Source organism: Parus major, chromosome 1 (assembly GCF_001522545.3).
Source record: "Parus major isolate Abel chromosome 1, Parus_major1.1, whole genome shotgun sequence".
NCBI classification, from domain to species: Eukaryota; Metazoa; Chordata; class Aves; order Passeriformes; family Paridae; genus Parus; species Parus major.
The window spans coordinates 103037635-103053411 of NC_031768.1; the positions used below are offsets into that span (position 1 = coordinate 103037635).

The following is a 15777-nucleotide window of genomic DNA, read 5'->3' on the forward strand; positions in this document are numbered from 1 at the left end:
TTGAACAATATGCTGTACACCTGACAAGCACTTTAATCCCCTAGAGAACACCTATCTTAGTATTTTTTTTGCACTACATCCATTACTGTTGTACACAGTTTCTGGATGAACTTTAGTGTTGGACAGTCCCTGAAGAAAAAGCAATTTTCAGTTCAAAGTTTCCAGACTCACACCCTTTTATCAGCTTTTGTATCATTTTTACTCGTAAAATAAAAGCAAAAGAAGTATTTCAAGCTTCAAAATATCCTCACCGTATCCATTATAGCTTCTGGACCTCTATCTTCTTGTTCAGCTAAAGCTTTATTGATTGCTTGTACAGAATCTTCTTTTAAGTGCTTTGAAATATCAGTTCTTGATGGCTGCTCTAAATATTCTGGTTCTCCTGCTTGAACTTAATGACAGAAATAACATAATTTTGTATGTTAACATAAGCATGAATTTTAAATTGATTTTTTTTTTGGATCACTGGCTCATAAGTAAGTTAAGCACATAGAAAATGCAGGGTAGATCATACAATTCACAAATACAACTTTACACCAATATGTGTCTCATGTAATTTTAAACACTTTCCTACAAATGGATCCCTGATTTTATATGAGGAACAACAGACCCTTCCTGTCCATACACCCATTAAGGCTCTTGAGTGAGGGGTGTTCATCAATCAGTCTCAAGGATGACTGAGAACAAAGGTGAGATTCTAGCTGGAGTTTCTGTGGGAAACAGATTCAACATATGGAATGATTTCCAGGCATTTGAATGCAAGATTTATTTTTACTTTGTAGAATAATAAACACATTATATTTTTCTGCCTTAAGAGAGATCTCAGTCTCCTCCACTTGAGAGCAATAAATTGATTAGTATAATAATGTCTTTATATTCCTTACATGATGAAACCAAATTTTGTCAGATTAAACATTCATTTTCTACTGTCTATTACTAACAAAAGAAATATCATGAATCTCAAAGTGTTTGTGAACTCAAAACACAACAGAAGATGAAGCAACTCTCCGTAGAGTTTACAAAACAAACAATGCCATTAAATCACTGCACTTCTTACACTCATTTTGCAGTCACACATAATTATGAGAAATGTATGTTCAACCTTTAAGTCTCACATACAGCAATGAGAACTCCTAGGCAGAAAATTCATCATGTCATCTTTCACCCAGCATACACAGCCTACTGCAATGGAGCAAGAGGTGGATGTTACCAAAAACCTGGCAGCTCTGGTTTATAATCAGATTGCCAGTGCCCCTTATTAGCTGGGTTCCTACAAGCATTGGCCTCTCAGTTGCTGGTCAGAATCTTTTCCACAATTTTAACTCCCCTCACTTCCACACAGTAACTCCTTAAGCCATCCCTACTATCATTAAATCTATTCAATGCATCACCCTAAATACATTATTCTGCTCTTCAGATCTAAATGCTGTTCTAATTGTAAGTCTCACGCTAAATCATCCTGAATAGAAGAAATACATTATTTACAGACTAACAAATCCTCAAAACAGACTGGTGAGACCTGTCTTAAAAAGCCTCAATTTCTATAAGGGGGGAAAAAAACCCAATGAATAATTATTTTCTTTAAATAAAAAATGAAATGCAAAAACCCACCCCAACAGGCTTAACTTCAAGTATAGTTACCTTGGCCAAGTAAATAGCTGTTATTCAAGATAACACAAATTAACTTTTTCTTCCTTTGTTACACTGTAAAATTTTATATACAAGCCCCAGTGACTTTAGGTCCTACTCCTTTTCCAAACAGGTAGAAACAGCTAACCTGGAGCAGGTGAGGGTGCTGGTGCCCTAGGTATCTGAGATAACAATTTCTCCTGCTGTGTTTTCTGAGCAAGTTCTGCATCCCACTCTTCAAGTTCTTTTTCAAAACGTTTATTGTCTTCTTTGACATAGTCCCTTAGATCAGAAGGCAGTGTGTCCATTCCAACAAGGATTTGCCCTGTTTCTTTGTTGAACTCCTCTGTGGTAACATGAAATAGAAGTTTCAGAAAAAGAAAGAACAGGACAAAAGAAAGTAGAAAATATGTTCAACAGATGCCCTCAAGTGAATTACTAGAAATGTACAGTGTAACACCAAACCTCCAAAACTATATTAGTTTTAACTGGTTTTACTATCTGTTGAGCACTCTATGTGAACATTCAGAGAATACTCACAAAATCCCCACTGTTGCTTGACTGTATTACTGCCACAGAGAGCTGGACACAATTGAACTTCCCAAGAGAAAAAGGGAAGGAGAGTTGGAGAGTGGACCTACAGGAATTCACAAAGCCAGCTGATAAGAACACCAGCTAAGCTGAGTAATCTTCCTTTTGTTTTGAGAATGGTCTCTGCAAGGGTATCCCAGAGGGATCCACCAGCATTAACTGCCCTGCAGTGAGCAGGCCTCAGATTTAATTGGAATGGCACAGGCAGCCTACAGGGCCCAAACACTCTATGGCTTCAAGCACACCACCAAGCTGGCAACCTAGGAATGTCAAGGGTAATACAGGCTGCCATTTAAAAACTGAACAAATGAGCTCTTGAGCCTTCTGCCCTATGAAAAAACAGGAACCTGAGTATTTTCCATGACCTTCTACTGAGTTTCTGGACACTTTCACAGACAGCTCTCTATCTACCATTATCAAAAACTTTGTGCTAAGGGATCTCTGTCCTCTCTTTAAACACTAACATACAAAGCCTTATAGCTCCATACTCCTACATAACCTGAATAAAATTTCCCAACCCATGTATTACGTAGGTTTGATGTGTGGTTGGTAGGGCTAAGTTATTCACATTCAATTTACTGCATAAGCTTTCAAGTTTCCACACTCCAGCAGAGTGTATGAGGGTTCTGAGGCTTAGAGGAAAAAAAGGAGCTGCATGAGGATTTTAATGTCAAAAGGCTAATTTCTCTATTTCCATACTTCCCTTCTAATCTTGAGATAAACCCTCCAAAATTCTTCAATCCCTTCTCTAAAATATTTACAAATTAGCAAAGATTTTGGGTTTTTTATCTTACTAATGCTGAAATGTTGGTATTATCTTTATTGATCTTTAAGTTGAACAGCAATTGTTCCACCCACAAAAATAATCTAACAGTGAGGAACAGGAATAAAACTTAAAACAACTATTAAAAACATTTCACAAATCTGGAAATCCATCTAAAAGAAGTTTGCTTTACCAATGTGTTCAGCTATTCTCTATCATGCAGAATCTGTGTCAGTAACCTTACCTTGTATCAAGTACTGCTCCTTGTCATTGATATACATTAAACAATATGCACTGGCATTCCTGTAACCACCAAAAGAGTCCCGTTCCAACTCCTCCCAAGTTGACTTTGTCACAGAAATATCATTATATTTCATCCATCTGTTCTGGTGGTGGTCATAAATATATGCCCAGTAGTGGCCTGCATTCGCTTGACCCTCATGAACTAGGACAGCATGCAACCTATAAGGAACCTTAAAAAAACAAAATAAACAGAAAATAAAATAAATATCAAACCCTCCTTGATAGCATTTAGTTCCTATTGTATACCAGCAATAATTGCTACATGGAACAAAAGTAACAGAAAAAAAGTTATTCAGGATCAAAACACAACACAGAGGAAAAACAAGTAAAACTAGCAAGCAACCTAAGGACTCAGAACTTTGTTACTCACCCCTACTCGTTACAGAAGATCATTTTAAAAATATTAGTGTACAATATAAATGTCTACTCTGCTGTCTTTACTGCCATGCATTCTCTTTTCTTAATTCCTTAATATTCCTACCTTCCCTGTATCTACCAAAAAAACCCCTCAAATAAGTCAGCCTTGACTGTCTTTGATTTGCTTCAGTTCCAACCTGGTAAACCTGTCAAAAAGTCTGGAAAGATACATGCAAATCCACGGTAATAAACTCAGAGTTTTCTGTATGCCAGTAAAAGAATTTATTTACATTAATACCTGGCTTCAGTTTCCCAAAAATAAAATTCCTACGGCAGAATAGGAATACAACTATTTTCCTGTATTTTAACTGTATCAAGAAAAGCTAAATAAAGCATGGAAGACCTGATAAGGCCCTCTCCTCCTCCTGAGGAAAAGGATGATAGCAGTCTCTAGGATCAGTATAAAATAAATTCCAGGCTACATCTCTAAACCAACAGGTAAGAACAACAAGAAACTTAGTTTCTACCTAAGTAACTGGAAATCTGAAGGAGAAAGAGAAGCAGAATGAATGAGTTCTTCCTTACCTACGAGTCTTTTGAAAACATCTTAGTGATTGACTCATTTTAACCTGCTGGAATGGCACATGCAACATAAAAGGGAAAGCTGGGCCTCCCTGCTATACCCAGTTGTGCCTCAATGACAACAGCTCAGCTGGAATGAAAAACCCCAAAACCAGCTTGTACTGGTTTCACAATCTGGACTGAAGATAAAGAGCCTCTTTAACTCAAGGTGTACTCAGTATTTTTCACAAATATTGTTTGAGTGATGCAACACTCGTAAATACACACATAACTGTGACTGGAGAAATTCCTTGAAGTTATTTTTAACCTGATCATTCTCTTCCAGGCTATATGCAAGTGCTGGAGATTTTTCAGCTCCCCTTGAACTGTAAAGCAGAGTGACTGCACAGAAGCTGGAATCAAACAGCCTGTCATTTCAGAGACCAAACCACACTCTAAATCTCCCAAACACAAAAAGTATACACAGAAGAAATCCTAGCAAGTCCTTAAATCTGAATGCTCTGGGGTTTTTAACATCTGTTATAAAACCAGTATGAAAGCCTCCTTAAAATGACTGCAAGCCTGTGTATATGCACAAAAATCTATGCAGATCCTGATTTTAAAAAACATGACTCTTTAGACTTTGTCAAAATAAAATTTTCTTACCCTAAAATCAGGAACTAAAAATCCCCATTAAATTTAAATAGTTTTACTTCAAACCATGCTAACTGGGTCAGCTTGAGGGTCCCCACTCTTTCCTCCAAGTCAGGAGAAGCAGCTGTCAGTCATGCACACTGAGCTTTCAGGAAGGCTTTCCTCAGAGGTCTGTGACCAGGGGACAGGTGAGTTCAGTGCCAACAGACACCTCTTGTAATAATACAATATATAATATATATGTGATATATATTATATAAAGCAACACAAACATAGATGGCATTAAACTTCTTAGTTTACACTTACTACTTGTGAAGCAGGAATGGAGCTTCACCAACCCCATCACATCTAGCTACAGAACAGGTATGTCAAAGCTGCTATATCCAAGATGAACTCCCACAGAAAAAAAAACAGTTGTGTCTCTTTATCAACAGCAAGTTCACAGAAGGAAGGAAATAAATAAGCAGCTGATGAAATATTCATTCAGGAGAATGAAACAATAAAGATTTTGGGAATGTATTTCATATGACAATTTGACAAAGGTTTTATGGTCTACTGTATCACCTTAGAATCCAAAAGGACAAAAGGAGAAGAAAAAGAGCTTTTCAAATAGTTCATAAATACACTAGGAAGCATTCTGCAAGTATTATACATTTGTCTTAAAAATGTGTGCCTAGAACTTGACTTCAAGACTCCAACCCTGCAATTGTGCAGAGGGAAACATATCTGTAAGACAGTACTGTGAAACTGCCCCCAGGGAATGGGGCAATACCCAGCTTTCAAATCACCCAGTGACAGAGACAGGGGGGGAAAAGTAGACAGTTCTGCACACCTGCCTCCTTGCTATTGTGCCAAAACAACCACAGGGACAAACCAGCTGAGCTGCAGAAGGGCAGCTTCCCTTCCAGCCTGATTTTAGATGGGTTCAGCACCTACTTTGTGTTTTACTAAATAATCTCTTTTTTCTATTGTAATGACGGCTGACTAGCCTTTGCTATCCAAAGGTATTTCCTCCTACAACACCTAAGACAACATAGGTAGACTACTCAGATGCAAGTCAATTAATTTTACTGTTAGATGACATGTAGTCTGTGGCCTTCTTTTTATAACACAAATATTAAGGAAAAAATGTGCCTGCTAGTAGCAAGCTTAAAGAAAGTCATCTAGGCAAATCTGCCTGAAATCCTTAACATCAGAGTTCAGCTGCCAGTAACTATTAGAAGCCATGTACAAAATGAAAACATACCTCAAGGAAAACTGTAAGCTGAATAGATCTTACTTGGAATGAAAATAGTTCTTTTTACTAACAGAAAGTAACAGAGGAAGTAATCCTTAACCTTAAAACCTGTCAGAGTGAGAGAACATGAGTATGTGAGCGTAAGAATTTGCAGAAGAGCCACAACTCCACAGTAAGACATTCTAAAAACACTGCTTAGATTACACAGAATGAGAATTTGCTAGAAGACAGTTTAATAATCAAAGCTGTGACTGATACATAATCTAGACAAAGTTTGAAAAACCCAAAAAACATCAAAACAAAAAACCAAGCCAATAGCAACAAAACCACTCACTGGGACTATCTACAAATCAAAATCAGGAGCCTGGAATTTCCATGTATTAGCATGGAAATTGCAATACACAGTGGCACTAAGCACCAAAGTAAATAATACTTTCCTGTGTCTAATGCTTCACCACCTTAAAGCCAAAAGGTTACTGAGCAATATGGGCAAATCAAGGCAAGAAAATTTTGTTGTGCAAATCTGCGTTCAACTGAAAAACGGGGATCAGAGATAGAACATATTTGGGCTTTTCATCACATTTGCCTGAATTTAAGCATGTCACCTGTGAAATATTCTAACACCGTCTTTCATCTGGGACTTACAAAAAGGACTCAACTCAACTAAAGGACTTACAAAACCCATTATGAATTTCCAACAAAACTTCTAAAACACTACATAATTGCTGTATACTTGCTTTGTTTTCAAGCAAATCTAAGAACTTTTTAAAAGTGCCAAAAAGGGTCTATTTTCAATTATTTCATGCCAAAACTGTACTTACTTGGACCATTGTTTTGTCAGAGTACATCAATTCAATTGTCCGATGTATTCTAGATATACTTTCTTGCAAATCTGAAAAAGAGAAGAAAGAACCTCTCTTCCACAAGGCTGTATAACTGCACACAACTACATCTCAGGAAAAGCCAAACAACCAGCCAAACAAAGCCAACAAGCCACAACAGGGCTTGTATTTCACACATGGAACATCTATCTACACGCCAACCGCTAAACCTCCTTGGATGAAAGATCTCCCCCACTTTCACAAATCCTTTCCTACAGCAAATGTGCATTCCCCCAGTGTGTGGCATTACCTCTTGTGTCATTCTCTACTTCAGTCCTCCAGCGATGCAAACAGCCCTCCAGGACAGACAGCTCCTCCTCCGTGATGTGCCTTGGTGCCGGATGCATTGGCAGGTCAGGGGGAATCCGTGATTGTGTGAATGGTTTATGGATTACTGATCTTTGTACAGGAGATGTGCTTGGGACATCTGATGATGAAGGCCCCTGCTGCTCTGTTGTGCTGCATTCATTCAAAGCATGGAATATTAAAATTGAATCATCACATAGACTAAAAGTTGCACCATAAAAATAAGCTTTTCATCTGAAAATGGGCATTTTAAAGGTAACGATTTCCTGAAGTCCAATCCAGAAGAGGTAACTACAATAGCAACATGGAATTACTATTTAAATTCTGAAAGCTTTGTGGTGTATTACATATTAGCACAACAACAAAGTCTGTTTTATTTGAAACACTATGGAACAATTTCAAATCATATCATACACGTAAAAAACTGGTTTGAAACATTTACAGCCAAATGGCAGAGAGACAAATCACAGCAGTTTATCTTATGGCCAATGACCATACAATCCATAAAAGCACAAATTCTCAGTTTAATAACTTCCTTGATGTGTTTTATGCCTAGCAGAGATTTTCTAATGCCCTATCTACAACTTACATTAGCTGAACAGCAATAATGAAGGGACCTCTGATATTTATGCCACACTGGAAATGTACTACTAACTGATCTAAATTTGTTCCAAATCACTCTAACTCAAACTTCAAGCAGCCATCTTAGGAAAATTCTGCAAGAGCAGCTGGGTAATAAAAATGAAGACTTGTTACAGATTCTTCTCTTTCCATCAACTGGAGTATCAACTCTATATAACGACACTGCATAAGAGGAATCTAAATATCTTGAATGCCACTGAATTTTTACTTTGTATACAGCATCATGATAAAACCTGAGAAACTTGGATTCTTCAGGAGTTTAGAAAGTTCTGAAAACATTAAGAGCTGAAAATGTCACTCCATATGACATGCTGTGGTGTTTCTACAGATGGACAAAAATGTCACAATACCTGTATTTCCACAAAAAAAACTTCCTATAAAGGAGTTTAAGCACTTTGTTACTTTTGGTATTGCATTTCATGCAAGTAATGGTAACTTTTAAAAGTTTGTCTTATCACCACAATTTCTGCTGGCATTATATCAGTAAAGCATTGGAAATCTTCTTAAAGCCTTTTTAGATTCGTGTACTTCACTTCTCTGAACAACAAATTTAACAATCTTGACTTACTCAGAAGACAGAACCCTACTGTCCAAATACAACATACAAAGTGAAGTTATAAACTGTTAGTGTCCATTTATCAGAAGTTATACTCTATTATCATATAATTATTTAGGTTGGAGAAAACTTCTATGATCAAGTCCAACCATTAACCCAGCACTGCCAAGTCCAACACTAAACCACATCCCTCAGTGCCACATCTACACATATTTTAAATACCTCCAGGGATGACTCCACCACTTGCCTGGGCAGCATATTCCATATGCTGCATATATGACAACCCCTTCTGGGAACACATATTTCTTAATATCCATTCTAAACCTCCTCTAGTGCAACTTGAGGCTGTTTCCCTGTGTCCTGTCACTTGGTACCTGGGAGAAGAGGCTGGCTCCCACCTGGCTACACCCTCCTGTCAGGGAGTTGTAGACAGTGAGTGATCAGGTCTCCCTTGAGCCTCCTCTTCTCCAGATCAAACATCCCCCAGCTCCCTCAGCTGCTCCTCATCAGACTTGTGCTCCAGACCCTTCCCCAGCTCTGTTCCCTTCTCAGGACATGCTCCAGCCCCTCAATGTCCTTCTTGCAGTGAGGAGCCCAAAAGTGAGCACAGGATTGAGGTGTGACCTCACCAGTGCCCAGCACAGGGGGACAGTCACTGTCCTGGTCCTGCTGTCACACGACTGCTGATACAGACCAGGTGCCATTGGCTTCTTGGCCACCTGGGCACTGCTGGTGTTCAGTCACTGTTGACCAGCACCCCCAGGTCCTTTTCTGATGGGGCCTCATCTGCAAACTGACTGAACATACACTTAATCCCCTATACTGAGTTACTAGCTTAAATAGGGCAAAAAACAACATTATTGGACATTTATCTGTCTGGTACTTTAGCTACTTTGCATTTAAGAAGTCAGATTATTTAGGTTCCTGACAAATTTGGTAAGATATGCAAACTGCATGGCAGAAAAGGAGCTTAGCTCCCAGGCAAAAAGTAACAGATAAACTGCATACCAGAAACCTTGATGCTATGCAGCACATACACACTGCCCAATTCAGATTCTTACACAATACACATGGGAATCAATGACCTCACCAGAATCTTCTGTCTATTTAGAATTGTAGATGGAATTGGGCTGTGCTTGAAAATGGTAATCTCCTTTTGAAGACATTTTTGTAAGTGCATGAGACAGACCCAGGTCATTAACATTTTTGTTTATTTAAGCCTGCCGTGCTGAAAGAAAAGAGCAGAAACTTTACACTAGGCCTCCTTAGGAGATGCCCAGTTTTATTGGTCTGGTGAAGCAAGCAGCTGCACGTGCTCCCTCTGTCCCAGAGGCTGTTTTGCTGTGGCCTGTGCCCCGGGAAGCAGAAGGCAGCCCTTACCTGGGGGGTATCTGTGGCGGCAGTGTGCCGCTGGCAGAGGCACTGGCACCCAGGTCATCCACAGGGGACGTGCACACTGGCTTGCTGGAGGCGAACTCCAGGGCATACTGCAGGACATCTACCAAGGGGAATCGTTTAGGACCAGAACCATAGCTTAAATATCTGTTAACCACAAAACGTATTAATGCCATCACTCACAGATACAAAAAAAAATAAAAATTAAAAAATAATTATTTTTTTTTCTGATTGATTGTAATTAATTAAAGTAAACCTTTCCTAGCATGTTTTACGAATCAGAATTACAACACTAATACACAGCTTCTAAAGAAAGGGTAAAAGAAAAGAGATCTAGAAAGGAAATCTCAGGTAAATAAAGTGTATAATTGCAAAGAGTTATTCTATGCAGCCCATAATACTATTTGCATTCACACAGTTATCTATAGTACCGTTCTAATCTCTGTTGTAAAACTGTGAGGTACTCTTTGAGTCTCTTGATTTCATCCCGTTTAATTCTTGTTATTTCTCTGTTTTTGTGCATATACCTGTAAAAGAAGAAATTTAGAAAGTAGTGTCAGCCCATAGTATCCCAACAGTGAAAATGAGGTCTGTCTCCATCAGCCACACAGCTTAGTACTAATAAAAACTCACACCCTCTAGAACCTACAACATACTCAGCACTAAAACACAACTGAGAAGAAAATGAGCCTTCCCTTCCACAACTTTCAGAAGATGCTTTTTTGACACTTTTTTTTGACACTTTTTCCCCAGTGTCAAAAGCTCTGATGGATAACAAACATGTATTAGAAAGCCATTATTAGAGAGAGATTCTAAATTAAGTAGTTTAAGTGGTAACCACAGAGTAATACTCCCGTTTCATTATTTAGGTTCACAAATAACATTCAGCATCTAACTGAAAGCCATCCTGGTATTTCTGCTCTGCAGAGAAACTGCATGCACTCATGCTGAGAATTGACTGCATGTTTGAAGAGTATCTGGAACACCACAAAATACCCAACTTTTTTATCCAATCCCTGTTTCCCAAATGCACCCAATAAAAGGTGTGATTTTTCAAGGTATTTTGCCAGTGTACACAAGTACCTAGCAATAAATGAAAGTGGAAGCAGGTTTTTGACACAAAGCAGCAGTATGTCTTAAACTGTGATCTATATGTATTTTCTGAAACAGATGAAACCCATGAAAACTAACCTATATAAATAGAACATATGTTTATTATGATTCAGGTGAGCATAAGACACATCATCAACTTAAACAAACTTACAAGATTTATTTTATATTCACTAGAATTTTGTTGATATTATACCGTACCTGTCTAGATACAAAATTGGAGGAAACTCTAATTTGTTGTGTATCTTCTCTGGTCTTCCCAAAGCCTGATTAAACTCAAATCTTGATAGCTCAAAAGTTAAGACAGGAGGAAGCTCTGTGAACCAGTGCTGGATGAAGAAACAGAAAGCCCCAAAATTAATGCCTTCCAATAGCAGATATTCGGTAATAATGATACAATACCTGCACACTGACACAGCTGTGAGAGAAACTTGTTTTAGAGGGTGGGTTAGTGTAAGTTTTCCAATGCTACCACCTTCTCCCTTCAGTGTAAACAGACCACTTGCTGCTCATGCTGCATAAGGGCTTTGCTATCTGTGTTCCAGCAGGGGAGGCAGAAATACTTGTTCCACGCACATTTGTTTTGCTCATGCAAACGTCAGCTCTGCTTGAGCCTACCTGCCTTGCCAACTGTTCTGTTCCTTTAACTCCTCAATGATATGGAAAGGGTTGTTTAAACTGTTAGTAAGTGTTCTTCTCAGGCTTGAAGTTTCTACTCATGTCTCTAATCACTCCTATCATCATCTTATCCCATTTGTCTCTGACTGCTCAGCAGAGGTCTAGCCATAGTCCTCTTTTCTTTTTTTACATACAATGTTTCTCAACTACAATACAAATTCAACTCCAGCTCTTGCACTGAAGATATTTTTTTTCCTCTCCATTCTCACACATAATAATCACAGTCTTCCCATTTAATAAAGTTTTGGGTGTGTTACCATCACCTGAAATTTCTCTGATTGCTGCAGACACCACTGACATGTATTTGTCATCAGTACCATAGCCCAGATGTGGGATTTGATTCAGGGCTCACTTCAAGATCTCCTATCCAGCCAAATGTCTTTTCATAAAATACCTGGCAAGCAGCCTTTTCTTCCTGTGCTCATGGCTAAAATTCCCTTGAAGCAGGATTTAAGTTCCTCAGGACAGAGAGTATCTTCTTTTTCTGTTCCTACATTAGCCCATTTGCTGACACCCTGCTTTGTAACTGAGGCTTTCAGGTATCATGATAACAATACAAATAATGATAATGATACTAATAATAATAATAGTCAAGCTAAATACCCCATTAGAGTTAATGGTGGGAATAAAGAAAAAAACCCAGAGCGTTACTTTGAGGATCTTTCAACACATGTGAGTACCACATTATTATTCTCTTTAAGCTGTGATATCAATCAGCTTAGAGAAAAGTGACTTCAGGTCTTTGTTTAGTTGAGACAGACATGGTAAAGTTACAAGAAATTCAGAGTTCTTTAGTACTTCCAAACCTTCCAATGCACTGGAATCTGTTTCAGGCATTATACTTAAACACAGCTACTAAAAGAAGCAATATCACTATGGATTACTTTGGGAAAACATAACCAATTTACTTAGTCCTGGTAATAATGAAGCAATGTTTTTTCTAGAATAGGACTTAATACATTACTTTTCTTGATTTTCCACCATTGTCAATCTGCCATAAGACTATTTCACCTTTATTTCCACATGCTAAGAAGCCAACCTGACAATTTCACAGAACTCAAAGCTTAACAGTATAGAGCTGTACATCCTGCTGTTTCCCAGTTTCCCAATATTACAAGTTAAAAAAGCCTTAAAACCACAACAAAAAAACCCACAACACCCAAGTCTGACATTTCTAGTCAAGCATTTATAACAGAACTGACATTTTATGCATGAATACACACAGGTTATAACTGCAAGAAAACCTTTAGTTTGTCAGATGAACAACTGCGCTCTTGTAGTTTCACCTTGCATGAAGAAACTAAACTTGGGATTGTACAAAGAAATTTTATGAGATTTTGCTTTCTTCAAATTGTATTTCAGGAAATATGCTCATTGTAAAAGAGATGCCATAAAACATTTGTTGTAAAACAGAATTGGCATCAGACTGCAGGATGATTTCACTGTGTGTCACTAGGCTTCACAATTAAAACCCCATGTGTGATATGATTAAAGGAAGCAAAATTTCCTCACTACAAAAGATTGACATCAAGGAAGAAATTATACCTGAACTTTTTATGTAAGTAGGAACAAGCCTCCTAAGATTTCACATCTTGAAAATAACTGTGATGAAGCATGAACAGCTGTGTAAAGAGAAAGTAGCTCAGCCTTTACTGGCAATGGGGATTCCCATCTATACAGCTGGTGCCATGAACCATAAAAACCAGACATGAAACACAAAGCAAAACAAAGGGCACTAAAACAACATCCCAAGAGGAGTCCACAGGAGCACTTAACTCACCTCCTGACCAGACTTTGCAGAGTTTTCTGAATGGAGAGATTCAATTTCCCCTTCAATCATTGCAGCTTCTAGGCACTCATGCAGATCTTTAAAGCCATTAACCTGTAGTGGATACTGGCCAAACATTTCTGTGTTTTCAAATTTTTTACCTTCACATGAAAAATTAAACAGTTAATGTTTTAGAACAAACATTTACCTGGAAAAAAACCATATCAATCCTAGGTCAATTGATGTAGTCTACTGAACAATGCCCACATTTTCTTATTTCTTATTCTTATTTTCTTATAAATGTCCAAAGACAATTTATTCAAAAACATTGCTCAAACAATATTGAAAATTACGGCATTTTCCTTTCCAGCCCATTTTTTAACATTGTTTTAGCATCTTTTGGTAATGAGCGAAACTCAAAATTACGTGGCACCCAATACATATGGGAAGTTTTACACATATAAATCAAAGTCCTCCCCTGAAAATAGGAGCTTCATAATACAAATGTATATTGTATCAGCAAAGTCAGTGGAATTGCTGGTATGAAAGAGCCCTTTCTCTAAGTAGATTTTGCAAAAATAAGCCACAAAAGAGAACATTCATTTCTGTCCTGAAAACAAGATTATAACTTTGTAACACTGTATAAAGATGTAAGTGCAAACATGAGGAGAAATATGGGGGACAAGTGATTTCATCCTAGAATTTAAATTTATTTCAATCTAAAGTTAGTAACAAGTCTTGCATCTCCTTGTTTCTTTGCATTTGTTTGATTTTTACATATGTCCTCTGTTGAAATGAGAATGTAAGGGATGAAAGTAGCTAAATATAAAGGAGCAAGAATGCTATCTACTAGCAAGAAATGTGCAGAATGGTTCAGACATCTGACAACAACTCACCAGAAACATGTTCAAGGTCATGGAACAACCTAGAAGCCACTTAAAAGACTGTATCTGCTTCATTCAAATGCAAGTGTCATTCATTTGGAGGGGAGGCAGAATCACCAACATTAAAATGACTCAAAAATACTTTCACACTATCTTGGAAATAGAGAACAGTACAATTCTGCAGATCTACTATTTACACACAGATAAGATAAAGGGAAGCTTGTTGTACAGTCTCTTCCTCCTTAGTGCTCTCTCCAACACTGCCCCTGAGCAGGTTTCCATTGACTTGTTTTCCAACAAACTGTACTTTTAGGAGGGTGAGTTTTCCTTATGAGAAATTGTGCAGAAGGAAATGCAATAACTGAAGTTTTAAATTGCATTAAAATGAATCAGAGGGAGCATGACAGAACAGTTCAGTGAAATACAGTATCTTGCCTCCTGTACACCATTAGTAAGTGGTAACAGTGCCCTGATAATTTCTTCCAAGCATTTGCCCTCAGCATCTCACCCTAATTTCTGCTGCACTGAGAACATACACTCAGCTCCTGAAGGTTATGAAAACAGCCTTTGTGGATCCTTGCATTTCTGCTCAGTCTCATACCTGATCAGCCATTTGTCACAGACAAATACATATATTCTCCACATCTGCTTCTGCAGAAGTAGCTAAAATCCTAAAACTGCATCAGTCACCCGTGTGCTTGGACAAGCACAAAACAGACATGACCAGAGAAGTCCAACTAAATTCTGATTCATACCTTCAAGTACACCTACTGCTAGAAATCGTCCATAGAACAACTCCACCATTGGGTTCTTTGGTTTCTCTCCATCCCTAAAAAAAACAGGATCTGTGTTAGTGCAAAAAAAATCCAAGTCAAAGCTGTCACCTGTGATTTATAAAACTATAAACAGACTATTCTAAATTCATTACAGAAATTATGCCCATTTTACTGTTAATTTATTTTTGTACTTTCCTCTAATGACAATAACAATGATTCAGATATTTGCAGGGAAAAGCATATTCTGAAAACTAATTTTAGAAGTGTTTCATTTTATGACAATCTATGCAAACTAGACTCAAATAATGAGTGGTTAAACTGTACAAAATCCCTGTAAAGACTGTTTCTTGAAACACTATAGAAAAAAATCATGTACTCAAAAGAGTTTCCAGATGCTTACTAACACAAAGAGTGAGTATTTCTGAGATGAGAAAAAGGAGAAAGGTTTTGAAGTACTTTAACTACAGGATCAGAAAGCAAAATGGCATTAAAATAAAAAAAGCCTAATTGATTATCTACAAAACATCTCTACTCCTTATATACTCTGGACTTCATGGAGCTAGATTTCTAACATGAAATAAGAGGGTGAAAAAAAGACAAGTCATGGAAAAAAACATATGACATGTATGGAGAAAACCACACTTGAATTAAAACAAGCTAGAGTCAAAATTTTGTCAGCCATACAG

The 15777-nt window shown here is 37.7% G+C and overlaps 1 protein-coding gene across 3 annotated transcripts in view; it reads right to left on the reverse strand.

The window, feature by feature from the left end:
* USP25 (ubiquitin specific peptidase 25) overlaps positions 1 to 15777 on the reverse strand; it is a 69284-nt gene that overhangs the window by 18002 nt on the left and 35505 nt on the right. For 2 of the 3 annotated variants that reach the window (XM_033518447.1, XM_033518444.1), the window contains exons 8-17: positions 15071 to 15144; positions 13444 to 13592; positions 11187 to 11314; positions 10307 to 10402; positions 9861 to 10022; positions 7227 to 7435; positions 6917 to 6987; positions 3228 to 3456; positions 1778 to 1975; positions 252 to 391 (exon numbers count right to left, since the gene is read on the reverse strand). In XM_033518447.1, the coding sequence (XP_033374338.1) occupies positions 252 to 391; positions 1778 to 1975; positions 3228 to 3456; positions 6917 to 6987; positions 7227 to 7435; positions 9861 to 10022; positions 10307 to 10402; positions 11187 to 11314; positions 13444 to 13592; positions 15071 to 15144 (1456 nt within the window). Of the gene's footprint in view, positions 1 to 251; positions 392 to 1777; positions 1976 to 3227; positions 3457 to 6916; positions 6988 to 7226; positions 7436 to 9860; positions 10023 to 10306; positions 10403 to 11186; positions 11315 to 13443; positions 13593 to 15067; positions 15145 to 15777 lie in introns of those variants that run through there. The other variant, XM_033518452.1, reaches the window with a different exon arrangement.